The 21,482-nt window shown below is 36.6% G+C and overlaps 1 protein-coding gene across 6 annotated transcripts in view; it reads right to left on the bottom strand.

Moving 5' to 3' along the window:
- The window catches only part of LOC124166573 (katanin p80 WD40 repeat-containing subunit B1), a 35,306-nt gene extending 14,061 nt beyond the window's left edge, over positions 1 to 21,245 (bottom strand). Inside the window, exons 1-9 of one of the 6 annotated variants that reach the window (XM_046544134.1) lie at positions 20,966 to 21,245; positions 20,543 to 20,720; positions 20,208 to 20,335; positions 19,870 to 20,088; positions 19,643 to 19,768; positions 18,460 to 18,707; positions 15,899 to 16,049; positions 13,327 to 13,628; positions 3,100 to 3,224 (exon numbers count right to left, since the gene is read on the bottom strand). In XM_046544134.1, the coding sequence (XP_046400090.1) occupies positions 3,100 to 3,224; positions 13,327 to 13,628; positions 15,899 to 16,049; positions 18,460 to 18,707; positions 19,643 to 19,768; positions 19,870 to 20,088; positions 20,208 to 20,335; positions 20,543 to 20,576 (1,333 nt within the window). In that variant the 5' untranslated portion in view covers positions 20,577 to 20,720; positions 20,966 to 21,245. The other 5 variants (XM_046544131.1, XM_046544130.1, XM_046544133.1 and 2 more) reach the window with 5 other exon arrangements.
- Between the last annotated feature and the right edge of the window lie 237 nt (positions 21,246 to 21,482).

Genomic DNA, 21,482 nt, shown 5'->3' with positions numbered 1-21,482 from the left:
AGCACTTGATGTGAAATTTGATATACAGTAAAAAAGATGGATGAGTAAAGTAAAGCAAGTAGATGGTAAACATAATGAATACAAACACTACATACATACACAGGGACAAAATGCATCATTTACAGTAAAACTCGTTTATAACGATCGCACATGTAATGAAATCCCACCTATAACAAGGTGAGTTTCCAGTCCCTTGACTTTCCTATGATTGTCAATGTTAATTTCTCCACATGTAATGATTTTAGATGATACAAAATCCCCACTATTACAAACTATTCTTTGGTCCCTTGGGAAATTATTTCCTCTTTCATTAAGAAGTGAAGGCCATTTTCGCTTCCTTAGGCATTAAGGCTAATTAATTAAGGCATTTTTCTTATGGCGTATCAGGCAAAATCCTTTATAATATATATAACAAAATCCCGTTAATAACAAAATAAAATGATGGTCCTCTGACATTCGTTATAAGTGATTTTTACTGTACATATATGCAAATATATGTTTTAAGGCATAAAATGTCAATTCTTGATCAATCTCATTACTACTTGGCTAAAATTACTCACCAGAACATGAACAAAAATACATGTTAAGTGCACAATATGTTCAGTGAAAAAATGGAGATAGACTTTAAAATATCAAAGAAAAATAAAAGAACTATGGTCTCATATTTTTCATGCAACCAACATATGTTTATCTGATGCTAGCCAACCAAACTATGAATTTTTAATGAAAATTATGCCTATGTATATCACAAGAGTTAAAACCTTGACTTATTTATCATTACTTTCATATCTTCGCTTTGATAACCTTACCTTACCTATGTGGCCACTCAAACCTCAGGAGGTTTTTGGCCTCACCAACAACATTCGCTTTGATAAACAATAACTTAATGCCTCCTTGATGACTGGGTTCTGTACATGTTAAGTACTTAGGTCATTCAAATTATGAAGCTCATCAAACCAAGTGACAAGAGAAAAATACTAGAAGCATATATTTAATGCACCAACATTAAATGACAAAATGAAGGAATCAGATGAAAAATGATAGCATCAGAAAATAGACAAAAGGATTCATTGATTAACAATCACCATTCAGTTTTATTACATTAATTGCGCATTCAGCAAGCAGAAATTAGTGACGAGATATGCCAAGGAATGGTTATTAGCATTGAAATTCATATCAATTAAAAGGATGATCAAAAATTCACATTTCCATTCATTCAAGCAATTACATACTAAGACAAGCAACAAACAAAAACATGCAATAATGAGATAAATGCCCATTTAAAAATAAATCATGTCCTTTATTTTCAAGACTGAAGCCACTAGTAATGCTAAATGAAGAACATGTTAGTACACATTAAAAAATACTCAGTAAATCTATTCCTACATTAAATTTAAAGTGAAAGTAACTGAGTTAATATCAAGGATTTTATACAAAAGAAGACGTATTAATTTATTTAATACACATTGCTAAAAGTAGGCTTTCACCTGGTTGCACCACAAAATGTAAATGGAGTAGGTGAAGGAAGACGAAGCACATTTTCATCAAAGGAGCTGACCCAATGAGCAATATTAATGTGGGGGAAGATATCAAAAGAATCATGCTTCATCGAAAGACATTCAACAAATACTTTCTCAGTGAATTCTACAGGTGATATCTACTCAAGATATGTACCAAGAAAACTGATTGAAACATGGTTATCTAAGATGATTCATAATAGGTAGGTTAAAATATCAAACAGTGATGATAGAATACAAAAAGGATTGATGTCACAGCTGATACTTTCATGGAATCATAATCAAGAGTAGATGGGATGTCTGTGGGATGCCTCAAAACTGTGATGGAAGGGAAAATGTTAGGTAAACAAAGAAGGCAAAGGAAGAAAATAGGTTCCATGGATGGAATGAGAGGAAATAGGTCTAATTGAAAATTGAAGATGTACGCTCCACGTGAGAAACACAACAAGATGAGTCAATTAATAAAAAGTTTATACATGCATCTACCGTAATGGTTGGATACCTTCAATACTAACAATCATTGCACCTTGCAGTCCTAATGTGACACACTTTCTTCCCTTCTGTACCCCCAAAATCTCAAAAGTCATGGATTGATGGTAAGTAAATGAATGATGTAAGTAAATAGATGATTTGAAGTGACAGTAGTAGGTAGAGATAGCACATGATAGCTTGATATAGCACCATAATGAAACAATCTGGATAACGTAGTGAGGACAAATGAGCACCAGCCTTAGTGATTAGGCTTTGATCGATTTTCTCCAAAAATTGTAAGATTTCGGAACACACCAGTAAAGACAACTAACTGCATTACTATTATAACAAATTTTAAATACCTATTATCTATTTACAAAATATTTATTAAGAGTTGTGAAGTAAAATTTATACATTTAAGCAGTTAAAATGGAAGAAAGGTCAGGCTTTCATAGAATAAATAAATGGTTAGTAGCTCACCACAGCACAGCATGACTACCAAAAATTAGAATTCTGAGCTTGGGAAAGCATTTGAATACTTATATATTTAGACCCAGGAAATAAATGTTGCATGACATGGTGTCATTTTAAATCATTATCCATGAATCTGTCTTTAAGGGATAAATATTTCTAAAGGCATTTTTCTAATGGTCCAATTATTCACTAACTCGTTGAACACACAGCACTTCTATTGATGCAATCTCAATCTTCCAACAACAGCAGCATAGCATTTTGATCGATATTCTCAGTAATTTTACAATAATTAATTAGAATATTAATTAGAAAATATGATTGAGAATGAACACCATGTGATACTTCAAACGCAAAATTATGAGCAATCGAAAAGAAAAAAAAATTCTACATAAACGGTTTGTAACTAAGCAAAAATCTGTAGACAGAGAGTTAAAAAATGTTAATGCAAATAATTGATGTTAAAATTAAAGATTAACTAATAAATAAAATAAATCCATCCCATTTCAGTCTAAATAACACTAAGTCCCACTACCCATTGAAAGCCACACAAAGCCCAGCCTTGGAAATAAGAAATTAACTATGTATTCTAAAACACGACAATGCTGGTGCTTCTATGCCAAAGCACTTGAATACTCACGAGCCCTGTTTGGTTGAAAAATAGCTCTATAGTCACCAACATCTTTGATGTCAGCAACTGATTGCATTTCATCTTCTGGATCAGTCCCTGACTTGTCGGATTCTTCTATTGTTTTCACCAAAAGCCTGCAAATAAAATAATACAACATTAGAGTTAAAGCATTCAGATTAAAAATAATATTCACTACAAAATAGCGAACATAAATTGGTAATAATAAATAAATAAATAAAGTTAGACTCCGTTACATAACTCTGAATTAGGTTATATATATGCTTAGAAATAAAAATATAAAAAATTACGATGAAAGAAAATTTTTTAAGTAGATAAAATTTTAATAAAATTAAACATGACATTTTAATGGGAAACATAATACAGTGGTTTTCTATTATTTTTTTATTGCCTAAATCGAAAGATACATATTTCCTGGAGTACACATTTCACACTTTTAGATTTTCAAATGACGTTATCTATTTTTTTCGATTAAATGAAAAGTGAGAATTTTCAATCATGCGAAAACGCGACGGCCAAGTATGAATGCTGGGAAAAGCCTGTGTGACGTCATTCTGGTTCCGGCTGCCGCCACCATGAGGCCACCTTGGTGCGAGGCTATGAGCGCCGCTACGATGCAGGCTGCTAATAGGTAGCAGAGTACCCCGCTAGCAGGTAGCAGAATACCCTGCTAGCAGATAGAGCTTGGCTTAAATAAGGATTATTAATACCCTATCAAACGTATGAAACTTTCAGAACTTAGGCAATTTTAATAGGTGATTATTAAGAGATGTTTTCCTGAGCTCTGTGCCTCATCCAAGCCTTGGTAATCTCAGGCGATGTACATACAACTCCTGACTACATACTCGTATAGCAACTGGGCTTCTGTGACGTCACGTGGAGTGGCATCGCATGGGCGCCAATCTGGCCTTTGTTCAAATGAGATTAAAATTGACCATTAACATTTGTTTAAACTGGGATATCTAAAACCTGATAATTTGTATATTATGAATATACTATAGGTGGGTAACGAATCGTGATTAATGTCTTTCGTTTTCTTTGATGAAGGAAACTACTCTATTGCAGCTAATTTTCAACAATACGAGAAGTTCCTGTTATTCCTTCAAATTAGTTGATTTGACTTAAACACATCGTAAGAACTAAGTCACATTAAGTTTTGCACTATAAAATACCAAGCGTGGAATAAACCATCATGATTCTGATACATGAATTACATTATATACACACACAATTTGATGAAATTCCCTAAATTAATACACAGTAAATTCGCTGAAGTCTGGGTAGAATAAAATAATCATGGCGATAAAACAGCAATTATGCTTAAAATATATCACTTAAAATAAAGATTAATCTCCCAATCTCTAATTAATTAACATTTTAATTAATTAATTAAGCAATTAAATAATTAACACCGCTTATTAATAATAATATTATTTAATAGTTTATTTTTAATAATTAATTGCTAATATATATAATTATTATTAAAAATAATAATTCATTTATTTTAATCTAATTAACTAATAAGTAATTTAATAGGGTTCAAAGCCAAACCCACTGCATTATGATAAAGGTACCACAATATTAATCATTGTGTTTTTGACTAAGAGACTTCTATTTAGCTCGATTTTGGCACATGAATCGGTAACTAAAGCTATTTGCAGGTCCCACATGTAATGGTATGCAGTCCATTGCTTCACGATTTGATTGTTAGTTTATCTTTTCACTGTCTATACCAAAACAGCTCATACATGTGGAGCCAAAAACTCCCTTTACAGCGCTCAGAGACAAACAACACCTAAGTTATGATTTGATATCTAAAAATTCAGTAAGCGACGAATTACCAGAAGCGAAAAGTTATTTGCCGTACCTCGTTCCAACCTTCACCGCGTTAAAAATCCTCACCCTTCTTCTACCTCGACTTCTCTTGCTCATAGTTCTTCCTTCCATTACTCTAAGCAGAGTCACTTGATTCATAATCCATCGATATTATCTAACGAGCCGCATTTCACTCTAAAAATCTACAACGATGTATCACCATATGGGCCGCCGGAGGAACACACGCAGAGATACGAGTATTGCCGAAGTCAAAGGTAAAATGGAAACCATATAGAGAGTTCGCGGCTCCACAAGGTCGAGTCGGAAGGTCCTTTACGTAATATTTAAGCTACCGGACGACGCGAAGATGCGCAGAACTAACGCAGGAAATGGTGCCCGCGAGAGCTGATAAAATGGACAAAACCACAAGCAAGTAGTGTGATGAGGAAAAAAACCGCTTCATAAATAATGCGGAGCGAAAAATTGTAAACATGCCAGAGATAGAATTAAAAAATGGAAAAGAATCAGGCTGGATAAAAATTGTACATAAAAAATAGGGTTTCCAGACTAATTCACTTCACTCGTTAAATTGCAGCTTCGAATCCCCGCCCAAAGACTTTTTTAAACTCGATCTAACGACGAAATCGGAAAAATGCAGTCACATTTTGGCGGCGCCTGTAATTAAACACACTGCTACAAGAAATTTAGTTTTCATGGTCTACACCAAACCAGCTTCTAACCTTACTTAGTGCCCAAATATTTAGCTTAGAGCGTTCAGATATGGAAAAAGGTTCAGCGACGTACGACACCTACGTTCGCGATCTCATTCATTCACCATCAATTCTTCAACGAAATCCTGAAAGCAACACCGTAAAAATTAAAAATAAAAAATTACCAACAAAAGAGCTCAGCTCTTTTTGCCCTGATTATAACCCCATTAACATTCAATTTCAGGTGCAATTAATTTTGCAAACGGGAACCTATTAGTATCATAACGAAAAGTGAAAACAGACAAAAAGTAAAGGATGTAATTTTCATGACCATTTCAGACGGAAATATTTCGCAAATTAATCACACGATTCAGTTTCTGGAAGTCCCGAAGCAATCCAAAACTCTTCACATACCATACCTGCTGCTGCTGATTACGGGTCCTCCAAAAAATTAAACCACATCCTAATCAACACGGCGGCCTAATTACTAAACTGGGAAAAGTTGCGCTAAGCCGAGTCAAAGGAACAGGGAAATTAACCACTGGCAATTAATACAACCTAAATATTTCCGTCAGTAACTGACACACCCAAGTTTCTTTTCTACAAACTCACGAAAAAGTATACAAGTAATATTGACGAAAAATATCGGATTTCAGCTACTGCAACACACTGCCGCGAATTAATGGAAGGGGCATATGAAGAGCAGTAGATGACAAATCGTAAGTAAAAACTGCTTATGTAAAAAGAGAGAGAAAATTTAATTTTATTGCGTTGGGCACAGATTAGTTGTAATCGGTCACTAACAACCCACAAGGAAAATATTTCCTATTCGGCAGCATACTAAATTACGGGGGAGGGGGGGAACAAAACATCCAACACGCATGACCGAATGAAGTTAAAATCTTTATTATATTCAACGACCAAATGGTATGCAAGCAGTTCCATTACTTACGGTAAATAAAAGGCTTGACACAAGATCATTCATTAGTTAATCTCAAATGCGGAAATAAAAAATTACCGTTGCTTCCAAGATGCGACTTAACAATTCAGGATTTAAAAAAACCTTTTCCCACTCGCGAAAAAAAAATTTCATTATAAAAACCATTTGATATAAAGTAGCTCTCTTTCAATTAATATGTTGATTATAATCAATATTTGTACACGAAAATAGCCAATGACGAAGTTGTTTAAGTGCGAAGCATAGATCTTGAGGGAAACGCAAAATGCGATGCATTCACTAATTCACTATATCACATGCACAAACAGATGTAAAAAGGGCCAGCGAGGTAAAACAAAATGAAATTATGAGTGAGAAATTATCATTTCATGAAGACAACACCGCTTAGAGTAGGCCAAAGCCATTGAAGATTAGAATCGATTAAAAAGAGATATCAGGCAGTGGCAATAGTTTATACAGATTGGAATGATGATGCGAAGACGTAAATGGTCGCAAAAACGTAAAATGTTTCTATCACACAATAAAAACTTACTCGGAATATACGAGCCCGGCGATAGCAAACGCATCGGCGCACATTTTATCGACGTAAAATCACCAGTAACATTCGCCTGTCACTAAAACAACTCGGAGCAAGTCAGCTCGCTCACCTAGATTCCGACGATGCAACTGAAAACCTAACTGAGCAATTATGGCATGGTAAGCCTTACATGTCGAACAGGTTCCACTAACTAGCCTCTGAACATAGTATTAACCGTAAAAAGAGCAGGGCAGAAGCAATCCCATAGCGTTCTAACTTCAAACAGCGGTGGCGTAACACACGAGGGGCGAAACTTTTCGAGGTGTTTTCACCCCTAATTTTCCCAAAACATCATTTAAATTTAATAAAACAATTTTATACTTAAATATGGAGCTAAAAATTATTTTCTTCATTGAAAATGTTATAAGATTTAATCCTTTCTACGAATAAGGTAAAAATTATAGCAAGAATTATGCCATACAAGTTCCCATGATTGGACTAAATGTATCACTTTCCCACATGACTAACCAAGTTTAGGATCCTTACAATCCCCTCCACTAACGGTCTCCCATTGTACGGCATTTTTAAAGAAAAAAAAATTTGGATCGACAATAGATTAATTATCACCACTTTTGGACCAGAGAGTAAAGATATAGATTGAGTCACGAGAAATATTTCGCCGTGTAATCCAACGTACATAAATTCTTCAAGTGATTGGCTGGGACAGGTTCGCTGTATCATCCGCCATAATGGCCACTAATTAAAATTAACGGCGTATAATTAACCACTTTCAAACATTCACAACACTTTAAGAGAGCTTGATTCTAAGGCGGGAGTTAAGTCCCAAAAATGGAAGCGCCCAAGACTTTCTGGTTGTAAGAGAGAGGAAGGACCTTGGACCCATAGTATGACGTAAGGAAAATAAATGACAAAAAACAGAGAGGGCTCCATTCTCCGAGAAAATTTCTGTAAAAGTGTCATTGATAATTTGAAGACACTACTGAAAAAAAAATATACTTCTCAGTAGTCGTTACTATGGTTTTTAAAATACGCGTACCCAATTCAAAACGAAGTGTCAGCAGGAACGACCAGATATTATTAACTAATACCAAATACAACAAATTCTAACACCAATTCAATAAATACGATTGCAGCTCACCAGAGCAAAACTATCAATCGTTCCGATTCCACTTCAGATGAAGACGATTTTTCACAGAAATTTGGCGATACGCGGAAAATTCATTGATGATGTATGTACCTAATCTCACAAAGTCATTAGTCATGTAGGAGCAAATAAGTACAAAAAGGGTCCATCTTTCCTAGAGTTCACAACGTAAATCTACATTTCCCACAGTCCTTGCAAAATGATGTGGAAATTAATTCAAAATAAACAGCATATTTTTGCTCTCGAAGGCGATGATATCAAAATTATACTAGCCACCGACGAAAATGTACGAAGCTAACCAAATATCTTCCACTTGTCAAATCAGATAATCTCTAAAATGTTCATCCAAAGTTAGTTGACGGGATAACAATCTTCATCCAATTTTTTTTGTATTCTCTTCACGAAGACAAAAAAATACTGATTAACAACAACCTAATGGCATCTATCGCAGATGAGTAAGATGAGATGTACCAATGGTGACTTGATGTTTAACCAACTTTGTTCGGTAAAATAAATGCCGACGGTACATCGGGATTCAATTATATAATACATGTACAAGAAGAAACACAATAAGGGGTATTTTTCGAGTATTTTGGCACCTTTTTACTCATACTTATTTTAATTCATGCATGTAAACTTACTGTTATATATGCATCTATAATACTGGTACGACTTTTATGGCCATAACTCTGCCGGCTAAGGTAATATTTAACGGTATCTAACGAAAGAAAAAACGATGACTTTTCCACGTCGCTGGATACGCTGCTCCCTTTATTCATTTTCCATCCTAAGGCGGAACAATTTCAAATATAAATTAAATAAGCGTCGCATTTTTGCTGTAAAAAAACTGGTATGAACATATTTTTTAAAGAGGCTAATCATAAACAAAAAAAATGGCACACAATAAAGCAACGCCGATGCCACGAAAAATTTGATTAATCCATGCTAACACGCGGAAAAAATTCCAAAATCTAAAATGGAGCGACGTGACTAATAGTTATTATTTTTCAACGGCAAAGCAAACACATAAATGAAGGCCGAGAGAGAAAATTCCTTGACTAACAAAATAATACACCATGGTAAGAAGCAAATACTACTAACATACGGCCCTATTTAGCTAAATGCCTTCGGAGTGACTCGAGGAAAACGGATTCGCGATATTTAAGGAAGCCCAAAAAATGATAAAGATAAACGTCTTCATACTTCGGTTGAATGCCTCTTCTAATGTCCTTTTGGGACTTTATAGGACGGATTTTTGGCATTAATAGAATCTAAATTAACAGAACTTGATATTTTATAGAACAATTAGGAAAAAAATACGCGTAGCACAAAACAAGAGACAGAGAACTCAGGGTTAAAACATATATTATATAGACGCTACATAATTTAAACCCACTGTCTCGCTGTGAACAGATAAGTAACTAAACCCAAGAAAAAACCTGAATGGTTAACACCCATAATGCAATTAAAATTCATGATTGACAACTACCTGCACTTTAATTAGAGGAGATATGCTTTTGAAATAACATTTGATGCTTTCCTAGCGAATAATGTGGGTAAACTTTTATTGGGTTTCAACCCGGGTTAAATGCTCCATTTATGCCCCACAGATTCGTAGAGCGAAACATCGGCAGAAATGGAGCTTTTAACCCGGTAGGAATCCCGAGATAAGTTTACCCACGAGAAATGCTTTTACCAGCGCAAATCCCAGAGAGATTACACAATATATAGGCTAGGCACGCAAGGGCAAGCAAAAATTAGGATCAGAAATATAAGGTTCCGAGGTTTAGAAAAGAAGTGAAACATAGGTCCCCGTTAATGACAACATTTAAAGACTCGCCATTCATCAATTTAGCCATTCGATGGCCATGATATTTTTTAGCTCTTCGAAATACTACATTTCCAAGACCAATGAGATTCCTCCTCAATGCATACCTATTGCTTTATTTCGGCTATTCTAGAACTCATTCGACGTACGATCCCGCAACTCAATAAGGCGGCCACGATTTCCAAACGTCACCCGCTGAAAATCAATCGGGAGCCAAACCACCACTCGGATTGTGCGAGTCCGTCAAGCAACCGTCGGGGATATAACAACGTTCCGCCCACGGTTTGAGCAACTCTCCTGGCAGCTATGTCATCACCTTCGCGCGAACCTCAACATGCAGAGAATATCAAATCATCGGCGAAAATGAGAGACAAACCTACGCTAAGTGGCGGTAGAAATTTCCTTGAGGACGACTCGCAGGTGACTTCAGCAACACAATTGTCCGCGGATACGATGTATTTGTTCACGACGCACCGGGGTAAGCACACACCGGGTCACGCACTGTTTACATACTTCCACAACGATCTATGGTCTGTGCCAAGTGTCCAGGCACGACGCAAAACGATTACCATTAGAAAGCATTTAAGCGGACGCATTACTCTCCATCGACTCGACTTCTTTTTCGCAATGTATTTCTGGCTAAAAATGACGGCATCATTAGCAAATTTTCTGGGCGTACGGAGAAGACGCTTGCCGGGCGTTAAACCCTTTCGCATCTAACGACGAAAATATGCGGCAAGACGTTTCATGACCCGGGAGACGAAAGCCTCAAATGTTCGTTGGGAGATTTTTCTACGCAGGAAAATGAATGCCGAATATATACGTTTCCTTGCTCTCCCCCTTATATGACGGTCGCGGGTTCGCGAAATCTTAGTTTCGAGACCCAACAAAGCGGGACTTACCTTCGAAATCCGGGAGCAGGTACCCGTACCACTCGTCTTAAATTACCCCTCTTTGTGGTAAGGGACCACAGTCATTCAATTGTTCATTCAGTCAGTTTTCGAGATAAATATTAGTTCCTTTCTCAAAAAATATGAACTAAGAATTGAATTCTTTGTCTTTTGAGCAGCGTTAAAATATTTAAACAAAATTCTACCATAAATATTAACTAATATCTCGTTTTCAGTAAATCATCAACATGGACCTTTTTGCTGCATTAAATGTGTTAATATTGACGTTAGAGCTTCGTTCAAAATATGACAATTCTCAGAATAAAACGTAGAATTCGATTCGAAGTCCGCAATTTATCTGCAAGCAACAATTATCCATGAACCTAATTCATGTAAACAAAGCATGGTTGACCGCGAACCAATGACGCTGGTAGAGTTACAAACCCCGAAAGCAGGCGGCCACTGTGATGTCCCCACTGGGAAGCGTCGAAAAAGGTTGGTGATGAGTGTGTGTGATTATCTGCGAGACCCTTCTTAACTAATGTCCTGCAAAAATTCTCTGCACTCAGGGGACTGAAAAGTCTCTTGGGACTTAGTCCAGCAGTCATGCTAAGGCGAGAACTCCACCATCTTGAAAGGGTTAAAGGCTATGGAATACCCCCAAGTGAAACAGGAGAGTCCACGCTTGTTTAATTAGCCTCTGAAAACAGCATTTGTTGTTTTCATTATACTTGCATGCACAATGGGACCAACATCCTTACCAACCAAACACTATTGGGGAGGGGGTTATGAACACCTAGCTTATATACGAATGATGAATTCTTTAGTTTTAAACAACCAATGTACACTGAAAAAAGATTGAACATTACCAGCCAAGTAGGAGTGATTTGTCCTCACTATGGAGGTTTCTCATGCAAAATATTTATCACAAATCATTTCATTGATAATGGTATTAAGTATTTAACATCAATGTTTTTTTCATCAGTGGAACGAATTAGGTGAAAAATTTAATTATAAATACACAGAAATCTTCCTGGTTATGAACAAGATGCTTCCATCTCTTACTTCATATCATGTATTATTGCTAACTTTAAGGCTAAACCTGCTATCTCTTGGCTAAAGCATTACATGCCACCACAACACAGAATTTCCTGCCAATGAAAGATGTTTTCATTTGGTTCCCTGGCACCAAACTTGAATCTTCAACATCTCAGACAGTATTCATAATTTTAATGAGGCATGTGCTTTGAAACTGTATATTTTTAAGTGCCGCTATTACCACAAATATTTACTCTAGTAAAATTTTCACAGGGAACCGCTACAGGAAACTCAAATAATCCACTACGCAGCAGATAATCCTAGGAAACACTCTTTGGTTTGGAAAGGAGAGGGTAGGACTCACCCCAGATTAAACACAGTAATTTGATTTCTCACTCATTCAGGGTAGAGAGAGCCACTTCCTTTTCCAGGACCACCTCACCCTTCAAGGATTTTTAATTAGAGGTGTCCAATAATTTTCACGGATTCCAGTATACCGGGGTTAGCCATGGCAATAACTTTACGGAGTCATCTGCAATGCACAAATGTGTAAAATTCCCTACAGCAAACACCTCTGGTGATCAAAGTTTGGGCTTTGCTCTGTGGTGCAGTGTTGCACGACTTGGACTGCTAGTGGCATAATATGCTCAGCAGTCGGGACCATCTGGCCCAGTCAAGTCCACACATCTCCACAGAGGGGATTTATGCCTCAGTAGCTTAAAAGGTTCAAGCAATTGGCCGGAAATCGAGGGGTTTGGATTTGAATCCCAGTCGAGGCAAATAATTTTCTTCATTGTGGAATATCACAAAATTACACTGATTTTTCTCCTGCATAGTAAACAAAATTCTAGCACAGAAGAAATACTTCATTTCTTAAAAAATGGTAAGGCTGGGGACACAATAGGTGGATAGTTCGAAACATATATTTTCAAATTCCTCGATATCTCTCCTGACTGTACCAGAATGACGTCACATGGGCTTTTCCCTGCATTCATACTTAGCCGTCGCATTTTCGCGCGCTTGAAAATTTTCACTTTTCATTTTATTGTGAAAAATAGATATCGTCATTTAAAAATATAAAACCGTGAATTTTGTACTCCTGGGGTAAAAATCTTTCGATTTACGCAATAAAAAAATAATAGGAAACCACACTATTAACAAAATACAAAGCCTAATTCACACTTCCCTTAAGTATATCCATGTTACTTAAACACGGATGGCCAAAAATTTCTGGATAGTACACTTAGTTGCACTTGAACTCTTTCACTATACATGTGAATAAAAAACTGGACTTTACCTGTGCTTGCTACCGGGTGGAGGCCTCTCCTTATTGAAGCTCTTTCTTACGCTCTGCCCATGTGAAAAAGGTGAAGTGGATGACGTCGCAGTTTGCGTTGGTGTTGACTGGATCACATCAGGAGCATTTGAAACTAAGGAAGTACCACCTGACAGAGATGTGAGTTTCTCTGGAGATATAGTATTGCCATTGTCACTAGCTTGGATAGTGTTGGCTAACATTGAAGGGCTCTCATTCGGCTGAATACCCTTGAGATCCACAACATATAAAACTACATTGGTGGAGTGGAATGATGCTCCAATCTGTAAGATCAACAAGAATTGATACTTAAAATACATGAAAAATTGATATTATCACTCCTACAAAAAACACATTTTCCAACTCATTGACGCACTTTTGCACACAGACTAAATCCTAAAAATTTGTTTTTATACTTTCCTAAATATAATGGTAATATTCTCAAAAGCAGAATGACAGGCGACATCTAGACACTGTTGCAAAATTGAGTCTTCATAAAGATTAACTATTCCGCATTCACAGAAAAAAATTTTGCTGTAGCATCAGTTGTTGCAGAAAAAAATCGGTTACTCAGAAACATAGTAAGCAAAAAACATATAAATACTTAGTAACCAAACTCAGAGCTTGTTTTAAATAAAGGCCATAAGAGGTATTTCATTAATGCGTGCACTGACAATGTTGATGGAGCAAGCTACCTCTTTTGATGTCATTCGTATGATGAAGGCCTTTTTTATGAGTTTTAAGCATTGAATAGCATGAGCAAACAATCCAAAGAAAAGATTACATTCTCTGATATCACTCGCAAATACTCCTCATGACTCTTTCACCCCAATTATACCTCCAATTTCAACTGCTTCTATGATGGTGCATTTGATAGGGAATCTTAAGTTCCATGACTTTACTTCAAAGTATACTTTAACATGTCCAAATACACATCTTTTGAAAAATATGCATGCATATGACTTGGAAGGGTTATTCATGGTAGCGAACCAATAGGAAGACATTCAGAGAAAAAAAATCTGAAAACAATCCATGCCACCATTTCTCTATAAAGATAATGTGATAGAACGGTAAAGATTAAAAAATCTTATTATTCGTTCTAAATAACTTGAAAAAATTTCTCATAAATTTTTCACAAATAAATAAATAAAACGTTAGCTGTACAGTGCATGATATAATAAAGAAATATTGTCATGGGTGGTTGTAACTTTGGATATACCCAAACAAAATAGGATTGTAAACTAATATTTTTACCCACTCATTGTAATTGAGTATGAAAAATAAAGACAGAGACAGTTTTCCTGGTTTTCATGGGCCATCCACTCGTTGAGCTAATTTGTAGAAAAAAAATGAATACTTTAATTGTTTCGAAGGGAGGTAGATGTCTTCACACACACTACTGCCAAGTGGGTCATTGCGTCTTAGCAACTTCTTTCTCCTCCCACCAGTTTTGAGTCATTTGTAGCTGTTTATTCTTGAAAGCAAATGAGTGGTTCTCTTCAAATGAATTAATGAACAGTGACTCTAATGGAGCACTCGACTCATGAGAAGTGCATGGCAACGTTCACACTTTTTTATTTTAAACTTAAGAGAGAATGGCTGAATGGGTAAGATTATTTTTCCTTGTATTTAAGGCTTACCTTCCATTTACCAAATTCCTTAAATGATTTGTAATTTTGGTTCTGAGTGAACCACCTCACTAGAGAGTTATGGTATGGAACTTGGAGGAGGCTAAAGATGACTAAGGTCATTTGGGCCTTGAAGGAAGAGTAGGGATGGAAGGGTGGACAGAAACCCTGCATTGGCACTAGCCCGCACGTAAAGAAGGGTCCCAATACGACCACAGCTTAACCCATCCACATCCATACCCTGAGATTTAAATCGACCCCAAACACCACTGACTTTGAAAGAATTTGAACAAATTTGTAGTGTTGGTTTAAATAAAACATTTAATAGAGTAATTTTTAACTGATTTTGACCAAATTTTGATATGCTAATAATGAAAGAAACAAAATGTCTTTCATTATTAATATGGAGCCCTTCCACCACGTACATGCTTCAAGTTCTGATTTAATTTTGATATGTTGTCGAGAGTTAGTTGCTCTTACATTTGATTGAAGTATAAATATTTCTAAGGCGATTTACAATGGAAAAAAAATTATAAATAGCCACCAGATGGCAGCTACTATCAGGCACACTACCTAGCCAAAAACTTACAAAAAAAACTCATAAGATAGCAGCAGGATCACCTGATAGATATCACTATGCATTCTGCACACTGGTATGCTTGCGGTGTTTGTGGCCAGCTTTGCACCACTATGCTTGTGGATGCGAATGGGTTAACGTCCCATCTGATGGACAGACTGCTGTACTTAAAAGTGCCCTCCACAGAGCACTCAAGCAGGGATTGGGCAGTCTCTAAAAAAATCTACCCACTCAACCCAAAACCCACTACAGACAATCGGTGGGTGTTGCACAGTTAAATAAGAGGTGCTTCAAGGCTAAACATTCGCAACATACATTCCACCAAGCATCATGCATGTAGAATACTCACCAGCTGGTTTTGTGCGATCGCTATGTCCCACACCTGAGACCAACCGATTGGAAGGGAATGATAGGTCACAGCTGGCTCCCATCCCAACACACGTAGGGAATCTTCACTACCACAATAAAGGCAAAGACCTTCATCACTGAATGAAAGGCACCTGAAATAAAGTGTAAAAAAAAGTAATAACTAATGGGGAATACTAGATAGTAATTTAAATGCTACACAAAACTCAAACATAATGATTTTAAAAAATCTTGGTCATTTCATAAAATTATTACTTCCTTCAGGAAATAATTTGCAATTATTATTTTCATGCTTGCATCACTGAAATTCCACAAATAAATAATGTCAAAAAAATTTATAAATTAATGCTGACAATGCAGATAATAAATAAAAAAGGTTTTCTTACACTTAAATAGGCAATTATATATGCCTAACTATAACATTACATAATTACCCACATAAGCTCCAAACTAGTAATTAATAGCATGAAGGTACAAGGATACCATGAAACATTCCATCATTAAATGATACAGAGTAAAGACACACTAAGACACATAGTAAACTGAGGCCTAAAGAGGCCTATGGCTGTTATTCGGTCGACGCAAGAAAACAAAACGAAACGGCAATCATTTATGTTAAAAAGGATTAACGAGATGCTCATAAAAAGCTTTCTATTGCAAAGGAACATGATATATCAAAAACAATTCAACACAAAGCGACTGATTAATAAACTTTGTACTTTCTGTATATTCTTTCTGCTCCTTTTTGTATAACCCTATTTTACAGTCAACACTTACAACTCTGTAGTATCAGATATAACTTTTCCCAACAGTTATATTACTTTCTTTAAGAGGTAAATACGATCTTCAAATTTCAAAAAATACTGCAATATACTTCTTTGCCAGTTCAAGATCTTTTAGCGGCAATAACATGGTTGTACTCATATTATTAATGCTCCATGTAAGGCCTGGTTTCGAAAACCACGCACACGTGGCTGTGTGATCATGGATACAGAAAAGTGGTTTGCACGAATGCTTCAAAACCACTACTCGACGTCGGAAACTAAACTGTCAGGCACCACGCCACGTATTCGCATCTCGCACAAGTTGCTCAGGTTGCAACTGCTGCGGGACATGTATCCTCGATCAAGGAGCGAAGTCATGCACTGCTAGGGTTGGTAAACAGGAACACGGTGCTCCCGTGAATGCAGCTAGCACGTGATCGCTTCCATTTAATGAGGGGGATTCTAACAGAAATAATAAGCCTGGTGAATCCTAACATTAACACACTCAATGCTGAGAAAATTTATCATAACACACCGCCACGCGGAAAAAATATTTTGCAATAATATCAGATATTATGTCTTCCTTAATCGTATACAATCATACATAGTTCAAAATTATTAAAATTTGCACTATTAATAAAGAAAATATCAATTAAATAATAATTAAAATTATCATGAACAAATATTAATAAAAGAAGGCAAAAAATCTGCTGCAAGCAAACGACTTGTATCCAGTCACAGGAGAAGACACACTGAGACGCTGGGCACAATTGCAGGGTCTATTAGAAGACGCGGAGGCAGATGGCGGGCCGAGAAACCTAACGGGACCGATGCCTTGTATTCAAGGCATCCGCGTCCTAGGCTAGTGTGGGATACCTTGAATTCAAGGCATCCGCATTGAGTGTGTTAATAAAGTAATTCTGATGATTGTGCGTCCGATTTCTTTTTTTTTAATAAATTTCACAAAAAAATTGAGCGAGAGTGAAAATCATGCACGGATAATCAGCAACCTGGATAAACTGCAGCAGGAAAATCGGGAGTCTGCTGTAGTTAAAAAAGAACATTCATAATATTGCAAGAGGCAGCTGCGGCATTCCCTGCCTCATTTACTTTCATCTCCAATGTCAGCATTTCTTCCTCACCCTTGTTCCCCACCACCCAAACCCCTACAACGTAAGGTAAGACTATCTGTGAACGGAATCTTCCCTTGCACCCGACCCAAAAGCAGAAATGCTGATGAGAGAAGAATGACGGCTCCTTGGGGCAGTCGGTGTGGTTATGCTACTGAAGTAAGAATAAAAAGTGATTGTTCCTGACATGAGTTCTTCCCTTTTTCAGTGCAATTTTCTCTATCAATCCCCCAGACGACGACGACAACAAGAGAGCCATGACAGCTTACAATATGTGTAAAAATATGGTTACAAATAAGTCATCACCGAGTTTAAATATGCATAGAGAATTCAATTGCTCAAATCTAAAAAATGTAGCTTGTGGTCCCCATGAAACATTAAGCTTTTGGAAAAGCTATACATAAAAGCAAGTGCATGGAGTACAAACAAAAGGAGGAATCACTTGAATATAATATTTCTAAGCTTAAAACTATGATGAATTGACACACGACTGATCTTAACCAAAGAGAGAAAATGAAAAAAAAACCATTGCGGTTTCCCTTGATTTAATAACTTTCCTCTTATATTCCCAAACTTACAAGTTTCCATTCAAAATGTGTATCAAAATCATATATATCACCAATCAACATACTTTAATACACTTTTCTTACCTTACAGGAGCAAGATGAGCAGGATCTTGCTCACTTGTTGAAACTAGAGACAAGTTCTCCAGATCCCAAAAACGAACTACCCTGTGTGTTGTGCCAGAGGCCAGAAGGAATTCATGAGGGTGAAATTCAACACATGTCACTGGACGGCTCCCCCCAATGCCACCCCATGTCGGTCGAGATCCAGGGTTACCACCCCCTCCTTGATCCACAAACTCCGTTAGGAGCCTCCCTGCTCTGAGATCCCAAAGCTGTAAATAAAAAGACCCAATATAAGATAATTCAATTGAATGTGTGTATTACTCACGATAGAAGGAAATCCATAAAACAAATCATGAGTAATTTCCTACGATTGTTAATGAGAAAGTTATTTTCAAAAATTCTTGCTGGAAATCCAAACAAACATGATACTACAGACTATGATACTACTTAACAAGGTAAACTACTGCGGTATTCTTTAATGTGCTCTTTCAATGCATCCATCAATTGCAACACCAACTGGTGCTCATGCAGGAACAGTGGCACAGGAAATACTTCTTTTGTCATTGACTTTCCGCTTCGTAAATTTTATTTATTTAAATCCCAATGTAGTAGACTTTTCTAGACTGTAGTGAGTACCTCTAAATTTTAATTTTATTAGTCATATGTACAGAAAAAAACTGCCAAACTGAGTCAGGTGTTGGCCAAGTTGATAACTGCTTTCTTTACATTTTAACCTTCATGAACACCGGACAAAATTAAAAGAACACTCCCGTGAAGTAGTATCATGCAGGGGAGTTGGCAATTAAGAGGCATATGTGTGCATTGAGAATACTTTAGTGGTGGTCATAAGAGCTGGCCCCATCATCGAAGTAAAACAATATAATTGTTGATGTAGCATAAGATAAGGAGAGGAAAGACTCTCCCTATAATGAAATATTCAATTAATATTACTTAATAGCTGAATTAATATGTAGGCCTTTCATAACCATTGAAATGATACAACTCATAAAATTGATAAAATATTGAAGAGAATGCAGTTATTAATGAACTAGCACATGAATTCTGCCACAAAATACAGGTAGATGAGTTCACAATTCAGAGAAATTACACATTTAGAGTGAGCCATGACAACTCATCCAGTAAGATGTTTAAAAGTAGAGCATGAAAATAATAAATCTAAGTAAAAAATTAATTGAATACTCACTTTAACTGCTCCGTCATCTGAACCAGAAGCTATCCACTGTCCATCTGGACTAAATTTTACACTATTGACAGTTAGTTTATGCCCTTTGTATGTGTAAATACAGCCTTTTCTTCTTATATCCCACAACTGCATTGAAAAACGGAGGAGGTACAGTCACAATTACGCATTCCAAGTTGCACAAACAAACCACAATTAACTCAGTTATCATATAGCCAACAAATTCTAACCTTAACCTCCTTATCCACACTCCCTGATGTAAGGAAGTCGCCATAAGGATGAAAATGTGTACAACGAACACCAAGTTTGTGACCCTGTAAGGTCCGAACCATTTTGGCAGCTTCCAAATCCCATATCCGCAGGGCTCCATTGCCAGCACCGGACACAACGAGCTCTTCAGTATTACCAAATTGGACACATTCAACTGGGGATGCATTTCCACTCAAACTCTGCAATTAATAAACAGAAATCGAATGACGCTTAAAAACGGTTGCCAAAGCTAAATAGGCGCATAGTTTTCGGATTCTTAAAATGCAAAATATCAATCAAAATGCACGCTTTAACTTACCATAATACAATTTGGCTTCCCCACTGCCCAAAGATTGACCAACTTGTCATCGCCACCAGTGACCAGCACTCTTCCAGATTTGTGCCCAAGGGCAAGACATCGTACTTTCGACCCATGAGCGACAAAATCTTCTAGGATCGTATGAAAGAAAATAGAAGAAGCATAGAAAATCAATTAGGGGGTAATTACAAGCCAAAAAAATTACAACGGGATGAAACATAGGTAAACTACATTTGAGTTTTTTTAAACGGGTCGAGGGCACACAAATAACTAAATTATTAAGTTTAGGTTAGCACTGAGTAACTCCCAATTAATTTCATTGTGAATGAACTTACGTAGTTTCCACGATCGTTTTGTAACTGATGCCATGCTTTCAGGAGCTGCTGAGTTTCGAGTATGACCATAAACGATCGGTAAGTGGCCTACATTTGCATGGTACTATCATCCGGCAAATTCAAATTATAACTCCTCCACAATGCTGATTGTGACATTATAAAATGCTGTAGGTGTCATCTTGAAAAGTAATACGGCAAATAAGCCCATAGCATAATCGGACATATATATAACTAATTGACACTATCTCCACCATCTGTAAACAATACCACTAAAATGCACGGTTCATATCACACAATTCACAAATCATTGCCATAGTGCAACTAGGTGAGAAACAAAAAAATATCTCCGCTGTTCAGCAACTAACCACTTTTTATAAGTGAGTAACAAGAACGCTCACGAACGTAGAAGACAAGAATTCTTACGTGGGTGTCACTCCAAGTCGTTATACCATTTAAAGCTCAAACAAGGTTAGTTTCAATAGTTTCGGCACAGGAATATTTTTACTTCGGTTCTAACACATTTTTTCACATTTCACCATTCCTTCCCAAAAATTGATTATAGCGAGAAGGTACCCTACCGTTTCAACATTTTTGACCGAACACGATATAATTGTGTTATTGTTTTGTTTCAACACATTTTTTGAATGTGTCAAGCGCAGAAGATAAAAAGCTCTCCGATGTTTGATTCCCAGGCCTCCGATAGGGGCGCTAAAGTCGTACTCCTTCCGACGAATGAAACTGGTTTCGTGTGACCGTAATGTTTCCAAGAAATATACCCGATGCTGAGAAACATTAGCTCAGGAAAAGTAGTGACTGATGCTATTGGAAATGAAGCGTCCTCAGCATACAATTGTTTTCCGACTGGAAAGGATTTTTAGTATCTTTTTAACGCAATCAGCCTAATCTAATGAAGGTAGCCTATCTCCCGCTGCGAAAACTC

This window comes from Ischnura elegans, chromosome 10, assembly GCF_921293095.1.
Source record: "Ischnura elegans chromosome 10, ioIscEleg1.1, whole genome shotgun sequence".
In the NCBI taxonomy this organism is placed as follows: domain Eukaryota; kingdom Metazoa; phylum Arthropoda; class Insecta; order Odonata; family Coenagrionidae; genus Ischnura; species Ischnura elegans.
This window is presented reverse-complemented; position numbering and strand designations above follow the sequence as displayed.